The 17,300-nt window shown below is 48.2% G+C and overlaps 1 protein-coding gene across 1 annotated transcript in view; it reads right to left on the reverse strand.

The window, feature by feature from the left end:
- Positions 1-1,112: 1,112 nt before the first annotated feature.
- Positions 1,113-17,300, reverse strand: part of CLASP1 (cytoplasmic linker associated protein 1) — a 254,819-nt gene continuing 238,631 nt past the window's right edge. Inside the window, exons 39-41 of the mRNA XM_019553837.1 lie at positions 6,827-7,033; positions 4,123-4,239; positions 1,113-2,259 (exon numbers count right to left, since the gene is read on the reverse strand). Coding sequence (XP_019409382.1) covers positions 2,173-2,259; positions 4,123-4,239; positions 6,827-7,033 — 411 coding nt within the window. The 3' untranslated portion in view covers positions 1,113-2,172. The remainder of the gene's footprint in view (positions 2,260-4,122; positions 4,240-6,826; positions 7,034-17,300) is intronic.

Raw genomic sequence — 17,300 nt, forward strand, 5'->3', positions numbered from 1 at the left:
CGAGACTCTTAAAATAGGAACCACGAGGGAATCCGTTTAAAACAAAATATGCTAAAAAAATTAAGCAGCGCAGCCAAGGGCTGCCAGCAGGCTTGCTGAACATTTCCTCAAAAGGGAAAATAAATTCGCATCGAGCTAAAACGATTCAAATCATCACCAAAATATTAAAAAGAGAAAACAAAAGAAAAACTGCAGCAAGTGTCCTGAAAGCAAGTGAACGGGACTGGTCCCTGCGAGGGAAAGAGACTGGATTTTACTGGCCGCTCTGGGTTAGAACAGCATCCCTAATGGGGGATGTCTTCATGAGTTTGCAGCAAGTCTTTGGGGAAATGCCCGGGAACGTACACCTCTCACGACGTGGTTGCCTGGAGGGAAAAGCAGCCGCAAAGGGGACTGGCTCTACAGCCAGTGAATGACTGAGCCCACCTTGATAAACTTGGAGCCAGCTCAGCCCTCCCACTCGGTCGGACAGGGGGCAAAAGAGGCTGAAAACCACTTCGGGGCCCAATCTGACACGGTCCTGAGAGGCCATGACGCCTACTGATGGCCATGACGCCATTAGCGCTGCACAGGCCGAGGTCTTCCATCGGGATGATGGAAGGAGGCAGATGTTGGACTGATCCAACGTGCCATTAGACTTCCTCTCTGGGGAACTGCGTGCGTCTACACGAACCCCATCCTGGACCGGGGTGGGGAAGGTGAAGAGCCTCGGGTGGGAGAAGTCCCTCTATGTCCCCATCTCCCTGCAGACAGTAAGGGTGTGCCTACGTCAAGACCATCCCGAGTGCACCGTGCTGCTGCTGGTCGGGCTCTGACTTTCCCCCTTGCTAACTGGATCTTTAAGGGATTCACCCTGTGACACCCTTAAGCGGCATGGACTGAGGCTTTGGGGGCACAAAATGACGGGTATGGCAGGAGACGGAGGCATCGTCCTTTTAAATGCTGGGGCCAAGCCCCGCACCTGGAGGTCTAGATTTACAGGATGACTTTGCCCAATTAAGACTTCCCAATGCATTTCTGGAGGTGAAGAGGATGCCTGGACACACGGTGGGGGCAGGCAGCTGGGATCATCGGGGCTATGTGTTATCTGAGCCCTGGAGGTGCCTCTCAGGTCTTCCAGAAAACAGGCTGAGACCAAAATAAGGATTGCTCAGCCAGTCTCTTGGGCAGACATGACTGAGATGGCGTTGCCAGTCCTGACAACGAACCCACCCCACTTCCTTGGGCGAATGCTCCCAAATCTCAGTCCGAGGCCCATCGAGCCAACGGGACTGCAGCAGGAGTGGGATGTGGACTTCAGGCTCCAGACCCAGAGCTCAACCTCAGGCTTCTTGTTAGGACTTAAAACGACCCTTCCTTGTCCCTTGAGGTGAAGCTGCTTGAAGGCAGGGATCATGTAAACACTGTTAATTAAGGTAGTGAGAACCAAGCTGCTCTCTGCTTGATGATATGGTGGGTGGAGAAAAGCTCCAAAGAAATCAGTTCTTCTCAGCCCATGGAAATCTGGCACACGCTATATAAAACTTGGATGTTTAAAAAGAATCTCCTTTTTTTTCCCCACCCCCCATTGCTACTCATGAGGGACCTCTCGCTATTAAAGCGCTGACGGCTGGAACCACAGTGATATCTGCAAAGACTGCATGGTCCAGCTCTTGCGTTTCAAGGAAGGGAGTATAAAAACAGGAACCCATCGCAGAACGTGCGGGAGGTGGCACAGCCGTCCCAAACGGTTACGTCCAGAAGGAAAGGGTCGTTCCCACAGCAGGAAAGGAGCACATTAAAACCCCAAACTCGGTATCAAACTAAAACAGAGCAAACAAGGATTCGTTCAACTTTTCAGCACCTACACATTATGTTGGACTCTGTTTGGAAACACTATTCACTTAAACATATCTCAAAGGTTTCAGCAGGCTGTACAAATATGTTTAAGTATGGCTTTCAGTTGTTTCGTTTCTTTAGATGAAGACTGCAACACAGGCCTTGCTTCCTTTACATTCAATACGAATAAGATTCTACATAAAAGCTTTAAAGGACTAAAATACTGATTGCAATAAATATCTGCACGGCCCCCGTCAGCCGATGGAGTGTGCCAATGAAGTGAGGGGAGCAGAAAGGTCTCTGTGAGGCACCGCTGATTGCTTCTAAGTCTACACATATGTCCAGATATCTCCATTAACTGTGCGTTGAAACATCTGACGATGAGCTGCTGTTGCTATTGGTGGTCTGGGCCCTCTTTATGTACAAGTTTAGTAGCTTCATCTGAAAGGGAAGGTGAAAGGGGTTATCTGGAGATCAAACAGGCTGGCAAAGGAAGAGTGCACAAGGTTTACAGGCAATGGGTGTGAGATCCCTAAACTCAACCCCCTACATTGTGCTTTGTGGGGTAGCAAGGATCCCATTCAGGGTTCTTTGTAATTAGAGTGAAAATCCACTGATTGGCATAACCAGAAATGCTATTATCAAAACAATAGCTGAAAATGCCGATGAGCAGAAAAAACATCTGGGGGGGAAGCCGGCTTCCATTGAGGGGAAGGACAAAACTCCCAGTTAAGAGAGGGGAACAGGGGCATTGCATCTCTGGATTTTCAAATTAATTTGGGTTGCATTTTTTGCGCGTTCCCGGGCACAACATTGACCCTGCAGTCTGATCTATGCTGGCAGGAGCCCAGGGACCGTGCAGAGAGACAGGGATCTGCTCCCTGGCCTCAGGCTGTGGCCTCGGTTAGGAAAACCTCTGAAGCCTCTGCAGTCCAGGAAGTCGTGAGCCAGCCCATGATCGAGGTCAGTACTCATTCAAGTTCTTGTGATTTTAAAACAAATGAAAATCCCATCAAAATTCTTAAGAGCTAGTGAAATCATGGCATTAGTGGCAGCTTGCTTCATTTGCCTGGATTAGTATTATCCAGATATCTGACCAGCTTAGCCCCAGAGCCTACACAGACACATCCATGTGCAAAGCTATGAACACACAGGTCGACCCATGGAGTTCAGCAGGCTGCCGTGTGAGCTTTAAATGAAGCATGTGAGTACATCTTTTCACAGCCCAGGTTCATAATAAAATGACTGCAGCACTTTCCACTCAAGGATCTTAAAGCGTGTTGAGTGTTTGCACGATGTCGAGCTAAACTGGTACGAGATTTTCCCATTTTTATAGGGAGGGGAACTGAGAAACAAGTAACTTGTTTAAAGGCAAAATAACTTGGTAAACCAGGAAACGAATGCAAGTCTTCTGGATCTCAGTGCACACCTAGACACAGACCAGGCTTCCTAGCTATGAACATCTACTCCACTTCCAAAGAGCAGGCTTGTCTCTTGAACCCAAGAGCTAATAATATGCACAGAGCCATTTTAGAAGCAGCAATACTGAATCTGTTTTAAAAATTTGGAGAAACCTCAGTTTTGTGACTCTGTGATGCATTGACATTACCTGGACTGTTTAGATAACCTGAAAAGTCAGTTAATCTAAGGCTGCAAACAGACTCCTCAGGCTAAACCATTTTATCCCAGGGCAAAGTATAATTGCACAGGTGTTCTCCTGGGATAAATCCTAAAAAAAAGAAAAAGCATGCTAGGTACCAATAACTAATAGTTCAACCTGGGATACTGCAAAAGTATGTCTGAACAATTATCCCAGGATTGCAGCATTGAATCAATGGCACAACAGCAGCACAATATTCAGTCACACACTGAACAGTAAGGCAGTGTGTACACATGACAATCCTGGAATATTTTTCTTCCAGGACAAAATGCAGATGCAATTTATCCAGGGATAAATACAACATCTCTTCCTAACCTAATATTAGGGGGTTGAAGTGCTGCAGCAGCAATGGTTCGGGAACGTCTGAGAGGTGGTGGTTGTGTGTGGTATCTTTTATTGGACCAACTGTATGCTTGGGAGACACGTTTCCAGGCACCCAGCGTCCCACCTCAGGTTCCTTGGGGCAGTTCATCTAATGTCATCCAGTTCCAGAAAACAGCACTATGGTTTTTAAACAAAGGGCACGGGAATTTTGCTCCCTTGCGTTAGCACTGCCGTGAAGGCGAGGCTACGTGACCGGGGGCACGTACTGCTCAGCGACCCTTGGTGAGACCGTGTCACAGGTCTGCGCGCTGCGCATGTACCTTGCTTCCTGTGAGCTGGGCAAGGTGGGGTTTCAGCTCTTCTCCGATTACCGAGTAAATCGCCACTAGGCAGAACACGCTTGCTTTACGAACGCTGCTCTCTGTGTTATCGTAACCCTAGAGGGGGAGAAAAGAAAGGATACGTATATCAAAAGTCGCTTTCCAGGATCTTTCCAACTATGTTTCATAATGGGCTGGCGAATGCTCCCGTTGCACGAGGCTGCTGAGCCTGCCTCGTGCCATCAGTATCAGATGGCAGCCTGGTGCCAAATGTCAGGGCCCTTGAAGTAGGCTCCTCACCGTGGCACCTAGGCACTGCAGAAATGCCACATGCTGTGATTGCAATGGAGGATTGCGAGGTCTCTCAACAGGATGAGTTTCTGCACGTGATGGCTATTTGAAATCAGAAAAGGAAACACCATTCGGCTGTGTGTGATGCTGCTCTGCTAGGTCTGGGCGTTGAAATGACTTGCATTACGATACTCAATACCTACACCAGAAAGTACAAGGTGCAGCAGAAACTATTTTAGGAAAGCAGATTACCATAGGGCTGGCACCTCGCATCCCCACCACGCCAGGACAGACCTCAGACCAGACTTTAGGTCAGCTCAAGCCACTGTTTCAGTTTGGCACCCATGCCATCACTTATCGACAAGCAGCCCAGACAGCCGCTTTGGCATGCTGCGTGCTACTCCTCGGGGTGACCTCTGCTGGGAGAGAGGCTGACAGGATCTTTGGGCAGGACACAGTCCTTTCATATGCCTGCTCGAGGCTTTCCGCGTTCTCTGTTGGCGTTTCAGCAGCTGCCAGGCCAGCATTTATACAGACAACCCAGTCCAGGGCTCCACCAGGGAATTACAGCTCGGCTTCCTTCAGGGGAGAGAGCTACTAGCTTCTGGTCATACAAGCATAATCCCACTCCCACTCGACTGATGCTAACAATCCTTGGCCATGCCGGGAAAGTGGTACAGGCTGTGCCACAGGAGCGCTTCTTTGCCCCTCTCAGCTGCATGTACAGCCTGGTGCAGCTGCCATGGGATGACTACCCAAGCCAACCTTTTCTAGGGTTGAGAGGCCTCTGCCTGGCTGCCCCAGCAGATGCGCACGAGGCTGGGGGAGAGGAAGTGCCTAAAGACTCCCTGTCACTAGTGCTGGGTGTCTGGTTGTAGGCAGGCAAGGTTCTTTGAGTAGATGCAATATCATTTATTAGATCAACCGAGTCTCTTTGGGTAGATGCCTTATCTTTTATTAGACCAACTGAGTAGTTGGAAAAAAGTTCTTCGCCAGCTTTTGGGAGCAATCATCCTTCTTCAGTCTAGAGTCTCCCTGTGCCTGAAGAAGGGTGACTGCACTCAAAAGCTGGCGAAGAACTTTTTCTCCAACTACTCGGTTGGTCTAATAAAAGATATCACATCTACTCAAAGGACCTTGCCCATCACTAGCGGCGTTTCCCAGAGGCGTGCTGCAGGGTGGCTCAGGGCAGACCACTGGCCCCTACCAGAAGGGCTGTGCAGAGGGGCACAACCTCTGCAGAGGGCCAGACCTGCCTCGGTAGCATGGGCAGCACCGGAGTTGTTGCGACTAAACCACCTGGACTTCACTTGCCTGCGAACCTCCTCATATAACACCGCAGCACTAACCTCGAGCCTCTAGCAGGGGGCTCTGCCTTTGAGGGATAACCCTGTTCCAAAAGACCTGCATCTGGCAACTCCCAAATTTTGCTTTTTTGGCTGGGAAGGAATCACACTCCTTGCTACTCAGCTCTTCAAATGCATTTGACTGCATTATATGATTACTAATACTCCGCACTGACTTTAAGGCACTGGATCACTTATCTAAAGAATGAAAGGCAACAGCCATCTCCTGTTGACAGATCATCTTTCTCCCAGGAGGATCCCAGAGGGTTATTATCAATATCTGAAATGGATTGACACACTCAGCATAGATTTCCAAGGCGAGATGATTTATATCCATCGTGTCAACTGCCCATGTAAACCACGAGCCAGGCACACAAAAATAGACATTAAAAGATTTTAGAATAATAATAAACAATGGATTCTCCTTCCTCTATATGACCCACGCAACACGCTGGCTAAACCTGCCTTCAGGTAGGTCTACCGATGCCCGCTATTAACTGCACTGGAAGTCACATGTGCGTTTCCACCTGTAAAACTCAAATGTGAGATTTTGATTTCCTCTTCCCTAGATGAATGGGGTAAGAAAACGTCAGAGGTAAAAGCCAGACGGTTCTCCGTGTTAACTCGTGGTTAGGTAGACGGCAGGGAGGGGTGGTACTTTTAGACTAACTTGTTCAGAGAGACGTCAGCTTTGGTAGGCTGCGTCAGATGCTACAAGTGGACTGGGAGATATCAGGGGCACAGAAACCACTGCTGAGACGGGCAAAGGCAAGTTTGCAAAGGCAAAGGGGGGGTGAAGAAAGCAGTCAACCCGAGGGTGCACCCTTCTTTGCCCGTCCTTTGTATTTAAATGACCGTATTCCTTCTGTTTACTACTCCTGCTCTCTGCAAGTCCATTCACGGCATCTGATGAAGCTGGCTATGAAAGCTCACCTCTCTGAACCTGAGGTCACAGAGGGGATGGAAATAGGCCCGGGCTGTCTAACTAGCATCCTGTGGGCTCCTGCCCAGCTGTCCCTGCACCCACTGCCCTCGAGACGGCAGCGCCTGGTGTCTCTGCTCTGTACCTGTAACAATCCCGGAATGATATCAGGAAGGAGCTGATGTAAGGACTCCTTCGAGATCCTCTCAATGACTTTCGTCTGCATTTTGATGGCAGCTAAATTGATCGGGTAGTCGGCAGTTTGAATGATGGGACACAGCACTTTGATGCACTGCTCCGGGTGGATGGAACTGGCCAGGGTGGAGGCGGCTTCCTCTGCAGCTCGAACGACCTGCAAGAAAGAAAAAAAAAAGCAAAATATTGATAGGTTCATGCTTCACACACATTACAGACCCACTCGTGCACCGTGAAGGCTGGGATGGGGACTGGCTGACGCTGCTCCACAATCCATCTCTGTTGCAAGAAGGGCATTTCTGAGCATGTGCAGCTCGGGGAACTGGTCACATTTGCCTTCGCTAGGCTTCTACCACAAACAGGCCACAGGCGACAAAAATCAACACCATTGATTCATGCCTTGGACATCTCATTTGACCTCCTACATGACGTCGACCACATATTTCCACCCAGTCAACCTAGGTAACATTCAGATGTCTCTTCTCATCACGCTGTCTGAATGACTCACAGCAATTTATGTACTTATCCTCACAAGACCCCTGTGAGGCAGGGCAACATCACTGCTTCTGTTTTCCTGCTTGGGTTAGACCATGAGTTTGTGGCATACTGTCACAATGCAACATTGGTTTCCTGGGTCCTGAGCTAGCATGCTGAGCCCTGGACCGTCCTCTTTGCCATCTATCTTTCATCCAGTAACCCTTGTGCTGGGCCCAAGAACTTGCATTTGGCTGAAGGCCTCCGAGTCTTGATTTGAAGACAGAAAGAAATAAAGAATCCACCAACTTTTCTTGGTGGTTTGGTACAATGGCTGATCCTGCTCGCTGTTCTTGACAGCTGCCTAGATGTCTCCTTGAGACAGGGGTGGACCTAAGCCATTCTCAGACATGGGCATCAGCTCCAAAAACCTGGCCCAGAATTGGGTGGTTGCTCACGGTCTCCAACGAGGCAGCCAAGGATGGGACAAGTTCAGCAGCTGCGATGATGCCGAAATTATCTATCCCAACCATGCAGTTGATCTAACAAGAGATACTACCCGAAAAGATCCTTGCCTCTCCAGTTTTACACACAAAATACATGCAACCGAGATTTTGTGTGTTAGCAGAGGGGGACGCTGTATGCTTTTGGACGCCGAGAAAGGAAGGGAGAAAATATCAAGATTTATTACGAGGGAAATCAAGGGCACTGGTACCAAGGAACCGATGTCAATGAAACCAGAAAGAAGCTCATAAAATATCTCTGGATACCTTTAAGAAACGCTTGGATGTTTACCTCCCTGGGGTGATCTGACCCCGGCTGACTTCCTGCCCCTGCAGCAGGGGAGTGGATCCGATGATCGCGCAAGGTCCCTTCAGCCCTAACATCTATGAAATCTTTAGAGAGGTTTCCTTTATAAGAAATTCATTTTTTCTCCTTTTTTTGACGCTGCTGCTTTAGACATCTTCTTTCCCTGCAGCAGAATCAAGCTCACTGTAGCCAATGCAAAAGGATCAGGAGAAGGCTCAGGTATATCTTATCCTTAACTCAACACTATCCATAAGCAAGTAAATCTGATATTAAAAAAAACCTATAACGAGCCGGAACCGCTCCAACTCAAGGTCTTGCTTTGTGAGGAGTCTGAATGCTTCATTCATAAATGAACGAACACAAAGAGCAAGTAATGCCGTGGGCAAACAGCGGGGAATGTCACTGGCTTGTGGGTACACTCCTTACCGGAAAAGTGGCAAGATTTTATATACACCCACAGACAGGCTCTAGACTCCTTGGGTGCCTATACACAAGCAGGAAGGATGGTCCAATGTGTGCAATTCCAGTCTGTCAGAGCAGACTCGATCAATCGAGTCTACAAGAGCGTGGCCATTACCGTGCTCCCGCGTCTTGTGCATCAGCATCCCCGTGCTTCGAAATGGTAGCTGGGACGCTTTAGCTAATGCTTGTTTGATGAGCGTTAGAGAAAGCGCCCCCACTGCCATTTGGAGGCAGGCGGGATGCTGATACACAAGATGCTCCGGATGCTTTAATTAGAGCAGCTCTCGGAGCTGCTCTAATTAAAGTGCCCCCCCTCCCACTCCCAGAGCACATGTATAAATTCCCATTTACACGAATGAGTCAACAACTAATATACAAATCAAAGTGAACTAAACGTACCCAGGTCCTTTTCCTGCAAGTCTTGTATATATAACCTTTACATCCGTACAAAATTGCAGTTTTAGGAACCATTTCATGAGTTAGAAAAAACTTTCATAAAAGACTACTACTGTTCACTCAAGCAATATGTTCAGTGCTATCCTTCTCTACACAATGAACAACAAGTACTAATGGCTACACAGGATGCATCTGTTTTGACACTATAAATTTTAGAAAGAAGCATCTTTGGGCTAAAACTTCAGGAAATTTCTAATGGCGACCATTTACTTTTGGTTACCATTTAGGGAAAAAAAACAATTTTGGTACTTTGGAGTTGTGGGAAATTTATCACAACATGGCTTGATTTTCTTTGGCATTCATATCATTCGAGGCTATCCTTCTTCATTCTGATATTTTATAGGTCAGTAATTATTCATGTTGACTAAAACTGTGGGACAGCAGCATTTACCATGCTAGGAAGTGCCAAATTAGTTGGTATAGAAACAAGTTTTATTGTACTTAGGCCTCCAATTTTTTCAACAGAAATTGTCCATCAGTCTCTGGGTAGCTGGTCTAATATATTTGCACAGCAGCTGGTTATTTTGCTTGGGTCATTTCTTCATGAAATTACTTACCCCAAGGAAGGGCAAACTACTTAAGGCATTTTATGAACGCAGACAGCAGCCACTTGGGCATTGCCTGGCTCCCTGATCTGGGAATACTGGGCTTTAAATGAGATCCCAAGTCTTGTGAGATGACATCAAGCAAACAATATCTACGTTTCCGCTTTGTTTCTGCAAACCGTGCATGAACCGTATGTTTGACTTGAATCATTTGCTAAGGTCTCTTTGATGTCACCGGGGTCCAAATCTGCACTTACAGGCTTCCCTAAATTGGGGGCTTTGCAAATGTGTCACTCCTTTGCTCGCCTACTACACGTGCATGCACACTAGTTCAACTGAAAAGCTGCTGCAGGGAATAGGGTACCTTACAGTTTCTGCCAACCAAGTCTGATTTACCAAGACACTCCTCTCTCATTACACCTACGTGGTGTCTGAAGTCAAAATGTTACCACGCTGCATCTCAGGTGCCCAAAAGAAGTCACTGGTCCTGGATTCCCTCCGGCCTTCCCTGCACTGTCAAAACTCTAACTCATTTCGACAAGCTCAGGCCTTGGTTAATTTTATGTGCCATCTTTCATCCACCGGGCCAAGTCTACATCTGGATATGCGTGGGGAACCCCCATGGGATTAGGTACGGACCTAGTGGACGCCCAAAGTAGGGAAACGGACCCTAACATCCGATTCACCCATGGTGGCACACCCCAGCAGAGTTACTACACGAGAGAAAGTTCCCTTATGGATGGCTATTGACTCCAAGGTCAAACGGCAAGAAGAGACTAAAATTACACTTGAGGTGGTGAAGACGTTTTGCAGCGGGACACAGGCGCGTGCACCTCACAGGCCGTATATAACAAACACCATCAACAAAACAAGGTCCCTGTCATGCGGGGCTTTCTCCTGAGCAGTTGAGTGAATTGGATGTGGATCGACGAGAGTCACGTCCACACAGTGATCCCTTCGCCGTCTCTGACGGCCCAGAGCTCCCGAATCGACAAAAATGCCAAAGCGCACGAAGATAAAGATATGACAAAAATGGTGCCCGTATCTTTATCCTTGTTCACCCACCTTTGAAGAGGATGGATGGCATGAGCATATAACATCCAGCAACAACTCTTGCTTCTTTGTTGGCAAGTATGGTCTATGGGTCTATGGGTCCAGACACTGGGATATTAAAGGGACGGCCTTAACAGACTCTGCTAGAGGGAGCAGAAGGTCAGGTAAAATGAGAAGCAGCAACAGGGCAGTCTTAAAATATGAGACTTTCAAAAAGTGATAACAGTTAAGGACTGAGGTCAATAAGATGTACAGAACAAGACTTGGACAACTCTGTGAGATCCCTAATGCAAGAGCACACCAGACTGGAGCAGTCCCGATGCCTTGGCACGTGCAAGGTCTTAGCGTTTACAGAAGAGCTGCGTGCCACGCAGGCCGAATGTTTTTTACCTCTTGGTAATCACAAGCTAATCATGCTATGAGCTGGCTAATTAAATGACATCTGACAAAGGACAAGGGGCCAGGAATGTGGATCTGGAGGGAACACGGCACTTTAGAGAAGCCGGTTTTTCTCCTTTTCCAAATATTTGCCTTGTTTTAACAACTAAAAGCAGCCTGACCTGTGCTGATGTCACCCAGGTGTCTCTGCTGGCAGACTCTGGATGCGGCTCTGACGGCGAGTGACAGCTATTCTCCTCTAGCGCGGTCTCCCAAGGGTGGGTAATGGCTACAACCCCACTACCTTGGTAAGAGCAGCAGGAGCAAACAGAGCTCCCCACCCCCGTCTACATCCGACAGACTCTTAGCTGTATACACTTACGGAAACCATGTTTCACGGTGTATAAGTCAATACAGTGTGTAGGTTGACCCTGATTTTCCAGTGTAAAAAGTTAGGATTTTCGTAGGCACAGCGTGCGAGTCGGGGCCAGGCTCGACGCTTGGCTGGCGCAACTCCACCCCGCGACCGGTGCTGCCTGGGCTGCGCCAGCTGAGCCCAGCCCCGTCTCCCGTGAGCGGTGCCAGGCTCAGGGCTTGGCAGTGCCTCTCGCAGAAGAGCGGGCAGGCTTGGCACGTGGCTGGTGCAGCCAAGGCAGTGCCGCTTGCAGGGGATGGGCCCGAGCGCCAAGCCCAGCCCCACCAGCTCACAGGGGTTGGGGCCAAGCTCAGTGCTCAGCTGGCATGGCCCCATCCCCTACAAGCGGCACCAGGCTCAGCGTTGGCTGGCACGGCCCAAGCAGCGCTGCTCGCAGGGGATGGGGATGGGGATGCGCCAGCCGAGCACTGAGCTTGGCCCCGGCCCGAGCCCCAGTCCCTGCGAGCTGGCGGGGCTGGGCTTGGCGCTCGGCTGCTGCATCCCCATCCCTTGCGAGCGGTACTGCCTGAGCCGTGCCAGCCGAGCACCAAGCCTGGGACAAGGTGTGCAAGTCAAGGTTGAATTTTAAGTATAGAAATTGGTCTTCAGCCCTCGACTTATACACTGTGAAATAAGGTAGCTCTGAAAGCAACAGGCCTGCTTGACCTGCAAGCAATGCCTCCTGATGGCAGCAAGATGCAGGTGGAAACTGCTGCCTACCCGTCTGCGGAAGCTGGAATACTCTTATAATGCCAATGTGCACTGGCGTCATTGCTACGTTTACTGGAAGTGACTGGTAACTACTTGGATCATAACAATCTCTACCCTTCAGCCTGGGTGTAATACATATTAAAAGCAATCAGAATTTTTTTGTTTTCTTTGGTTGAGAGAACACAAGCCCAGGACAACCAGGCAGGCAGCTCAAAGGCCGCTTTGTCAGCCTGTCCTGCTGTGCTCTGACATCACACGATGTCCTGGGCTGCTCCCATCCACGTTACTTTATCTCGGTGCTGCAACAAGCAGCTAGCCTGGGGTAATCTGCTTTGGCTCGATACTTGGCAGTTCCCTAAAAGCTCTGGAGGCAGCGTAGCGATCCAAGCTGTGAGTGTTATACAGAAAACTGCATTGTGAAAGATGACGTGTCTGAGGTTTCCTGTAAGGCAGAACCCATGTTCCAGATCCCACTGAAGTCACCAGTGCGACGAGTGCTGGGGGGCCCTTGAGCAAAGTGGGATCTCTGCACTTATACAAGCCTTCTTGCTAGATGGCAAGCTCTGGCCTGAGAGTCTAGCCAGTGGCACTGTGCCTCCTGGGGTAGTTCTCCTGTAGGGTGCAGAGTACACCAGCCAGGACCCAAACCACAAAGGACTTTGGAAATTAAGACTAAGTTTAATTCTATTATGAAACGAGCAGCGGAGTTCACCAAATAGACAGGATGGCTGCTTTAAGCCCCGGGTAGAGCGAATGTCAATAATCCACCCTGGAGGGGATGAAAAACTTACCCAAACATAGCAGGGCCAGGCCTCTGCCCTGCAGGGTTTACAGTCTCACTTGGGAGCAATACAAGCAATTAAGAATTAGGTGCGAGGGCACAAAAGCAGCCCAGAAAGGGCAATGGTAAGGAAACAACGTGAGCTTTAATGGGGATTTGAAGGGGAACTAGGTTACTTAAGCAATGTTTCGTGCTTTAGAAAAGCAAAGGGAATGTAAAGGTTTGATGTGCAATATACCTTAATCTGTCCTAACAGTCCCGTTCTCCTTTAACAACCTGCATTTTACGGGAACAGATGCAGACTGCAATCCGATTGTGGGACAGTTGGCTTTTAGCTGCTATGTACCAGGCCCCTATCTGAACATGCCACAGCTAGACTGTTCAGTCATTTAAAATACACCCTGATCACCATCATTAGTTTTGAAGTGCTGGCACAGGATGACACATTTGCTGAAACAGTCTCGGTATGATACAGGAACAAAGCTGGATAAATGTTTTACATAACACACAATTTTAGAGCCATCTTCTAGGGAACAGACTCATCAGCTGCACCGGTCTGCAGAATCGGTTCGGCAGAGATCCCTTCCCGAGTGTGACACTGAAAAAGATGTTCTGTAATAAATTTCCCAAAAACCCAGAGATTTCTGTTTTAATGTACAGGCAAACATACATGGGTTTACTTTACTTGTAGGAAACAGAGGCCAAAGCAATGTCACATCAGTGGTATCAGTTATGGCAGACAACAACATTTCTCTTGACTTAGTTATGGGTGAGTAAATTTACTGGAACAAATGGGTTAATATTAACTAATTGGGAACAGAAAGATTTTTTTCCCCCAATTAACTCCAAGCAAAAAAGTGATAAAAATCACCAAGCAATAATCCTGCCAACATCATACTTCTCTGAGCACTAAAGGGTAACTTAAATTAAAAGCACTGACATGTCAAACGCTTAATAATTTGCTATAATTAAAGCAACAATGAGTCCACTTCTAATTTTGCACTGACATACAACAACAGTGACTGAATGCGAGTCAGTGGTTGGGCACTGGTAGAAAAATAAGCTAAAGCGAGAAACCATAATCAAACCTAGCGTCTTTAATCTTCTGCCCGGATAAACATGGGCAAATCTAAAGCTGGCTTTTACTACTTTGCATGCACAGGGAGTAGGAATAAGGGTGACTAAAGTACAGCCACGCTGTCATTTTGAAAGCTTCACCTTGGGTGCTTCTACATGTGCAATTAAAGTGACGCAATATACTCCAGAGCAATTTGAGCCAGGGTAACTGTTCCCGGGGGCAGCATCTACACGTCTGCCCAGGACAGCAGCAATCTGCACCAGGCCAGAGCAGCCCCAGGCTGGCAAGGGTCAGCCCTGGGCTCCGGGTGAAGGCACTGGGTGACAGAGGGGCTGACAGGGGCACGAGGGTCAGACACGAATCTGGCCCCTTGCTGACTGGGTGCAATTTGTGGCTACGGTCACCATCTACATGTGCGTTTCATCACATGTAATTACTCCATCATAAAATAATACTGTCTCCAACAGTACTATCTTATGGCAGAGTTAATTTGTTTACTGTGCCCTAGTACTGGAGCATGCATAGCCGATGATGCTCTACTGGGCGTGTCTACATGAGATGCTATGTTGCCATAGCAGCAAGCTATGGCAACATAGCTCATTGCTATGGCAATATAGCATCAGTGAGCATGAACCACGATGCTGCCGGTACTGTGCAGTAGAGACCCTGTTACCAGACTTGCATTGCAAAACTTGGCAGGGGGTGCGTCTATACGAGACACTTAATGTGCAGAAGACAGTCTACTGCACATCAGCATGGAGGGCAAAGCCTGTGCTAATGCGCCAATGCACAGTAGACAGTCTGGCGCACGGTACCGTCACAAAAACTTCACGGTCAGGGCGGCTAGGGTCTGGAACCAGCTTCCAAGAGAAGTGGTGCCGGCTCCTACCCTGGGGGTGTTTAAGAGGAGGTTAGATGCACATCTTGCTGGGGTCGTTTGACCCCAGGACTCTTTCCTGCCATGGCAGGGGGTCGGACTAGATGATCTGCTCAGGTCCCTTCTGACCCTAGAAACTATGAAAAAAAAGGTTCATCTGTGCTAATGCACAGCAGCGCTGATTACGGCACATTCAGTTAGTACCTGTAATGACAGGTACTAAACTTAACGCACTGTAATTACAGCACGTTAATGAACATGTAGACGTGCCCACTGAATATGACCTAGACCTCAAGGTACAATGGGAATTTGTGACCTTCTGGCCCAGGGGTAAGGGTTGGACCAAAGGAGCCCTACTCAAGTGGACTCGTGATTACATTTTCATAGACTTAACCAAGTCAGCAGGTGGAAATACCTAGACCAGTTTTCAATCTGTGGTCCGTAGCCCCTAGGGGTCAGCAGATTACGTCTAAGGAGTCCGCGAAAGATGACTATGAGCAATCAAAAGTATGTGAATACCCACATCTACGATTCAAAGGGGCCCGCACCTCCATTCATAACTTTTGTAGGGGTCTGCAAATGAAAAAAAGGTTGAAAACCACTGACCTAGACCATTTTCCATTACCCCAGATTCAAGAAAGGACCCAGAAAATGGGAGCATGATACATTTCAGAAACATTGTGGGAACTTGGAATCTTGACTCCATGAATACTGATGCTCTTGCAAATTGCTGAGAAGTGTGGCTACGCCTACAATGAGCGACATTGTGGTTCTCACAGACCATTCAGCAGAGAGGCCCAGGGGATTAGCAGTGGACAGTGGCAAAACGAATGTCTCCTAGTGACGGAGCCTCTAATAAACCCTCCACAGGGAGCAGGAGAAGGAACGCATCATTTGTATTTGCACACCTGCTCAGAAGCACCAGCCAGTAAGAGGGGCTGGTGCTTGGTGGGGCAGGACCATCGCTCCTTCTCCCTGCACAAACCACTCCAACTCCAGTGCCATTACCGAATGCTCCTGTGCAAGACAGCTGTTATTTGTCCCTAAGCGTTATGGGAACCTGCCTGCAGCGTCCTGTTACCTGATCATATGCAAAAAGGTCTGTGGTGCAGATGTCTGCAAACTACAGCCTCCATCCTAAGTCTGTGCCTAAAGATGCTGGTCAAAGTCACGCAAGCACAACCAGAGGGGTCAGCTTCCTCCAGGAGAGCACTTATGCTAGTACCCTTCTTCCTGTAGAAAAGACCAAAATTCTAGTTTCTTCACTCCCGCCCCCCCTGGACTGTCCTTACTTTTGTGACTAAAGTGACCTCGTATGCTTTGAACGTGTGCAAAACACCTGCGCCCAAAATCCAAAGAATCTTTCTGTGTCACAAGCACATGCAAGAGGCAGGTGAAAACCTAAAAGTGTGAAACGTCAAAACGTAAATGCCGCCCTTTGTTTTGACGCTGACTGCCAGTCACACATGGGGAACAAGCCCCAGGGAGCTTTAGAGACAATGGAAAAAATATTTAAGAAGGGCGCTGCTTGAGATGGCAGCTTTGTGTGCGAGCTCTTGGAGGAGTTTCAGAAGGAATAAATACAAGGGCACTGAGTCAAGGTGAGATGAGTAGCATGTAACCAGGAAAAACCTGCCAATAAAGGCACTCCCTTTAGAACAAAATGTTTTGTCCTGCTGCTTTATCAGGAAATCAATTTACAATTGCTACTTATTACCCTGTACAAAAAAACGACAGCAGGGAGGAGACACGTTAATTCAGAGAGAGGAGGAGTAAGCCTAAAGCTGTCATTCTGATTTATTAAAAGGCTACGTTTCCTGGCTTCGCTTCACAGATGTTGGTCATACATTCAGGTATTTTCTTGTCTCCCACTATCTTTTCAAACAGGTGGCACAACTTTCTGCTGCATCCAACAAAATACTTCTGCATCAGCTACTGGATCCCTCGCAGTAGCCTGACCTGCTTGATGACCTTCTCGTGGCCTGATGATCTTTGATGACCTTTCTCATGGAGAAGTATGGGTAGCTGAGGACAGCTCTGTTTTTCCCCTTTCTTTTACAAAGGCCAAATCTTACTATGCTTGATTTCTGGGCTAGTTGTGCCGAAGCGCAGCGCTCAATTAGCTCTGGCCCCATTCAGCTCCGTTTGAAAAACCAAAGCTTACAGCAACACGGATGTGTCAGCGAAGTCACTTTCTGGGGATTTGCTCTATGTGCTTATTGTGACCAGTGGAGGAAAAAATCTGCCCCTGGCAGCTACAGCCTCACATAAATGCTTTCCACTTCAGGGATTTCACTGGGACAACTTCTTTTCTGTTCAGTCATATACAGAAAGTGCTAACAAAGATGAGGCTCAAACCCCAGTCACCTAAACAAATGGCTGTG

This window comes from Crocodylus porosus, unplaced genomic scaffold (genome assembly GCF_001723895.1).
Source record: "Crocodylus porosus isolate Cpor-Errol unplaced genomic scaffold, CroPor_comp1, whole genome shotgun sequence".
Taxonomy (NCBI): domain Eukaryota; kingdom Metazoa; phylum Chordata; order Crocodylia; family Crocodylidae; genus Crocodylus; species Crocodylus porosus.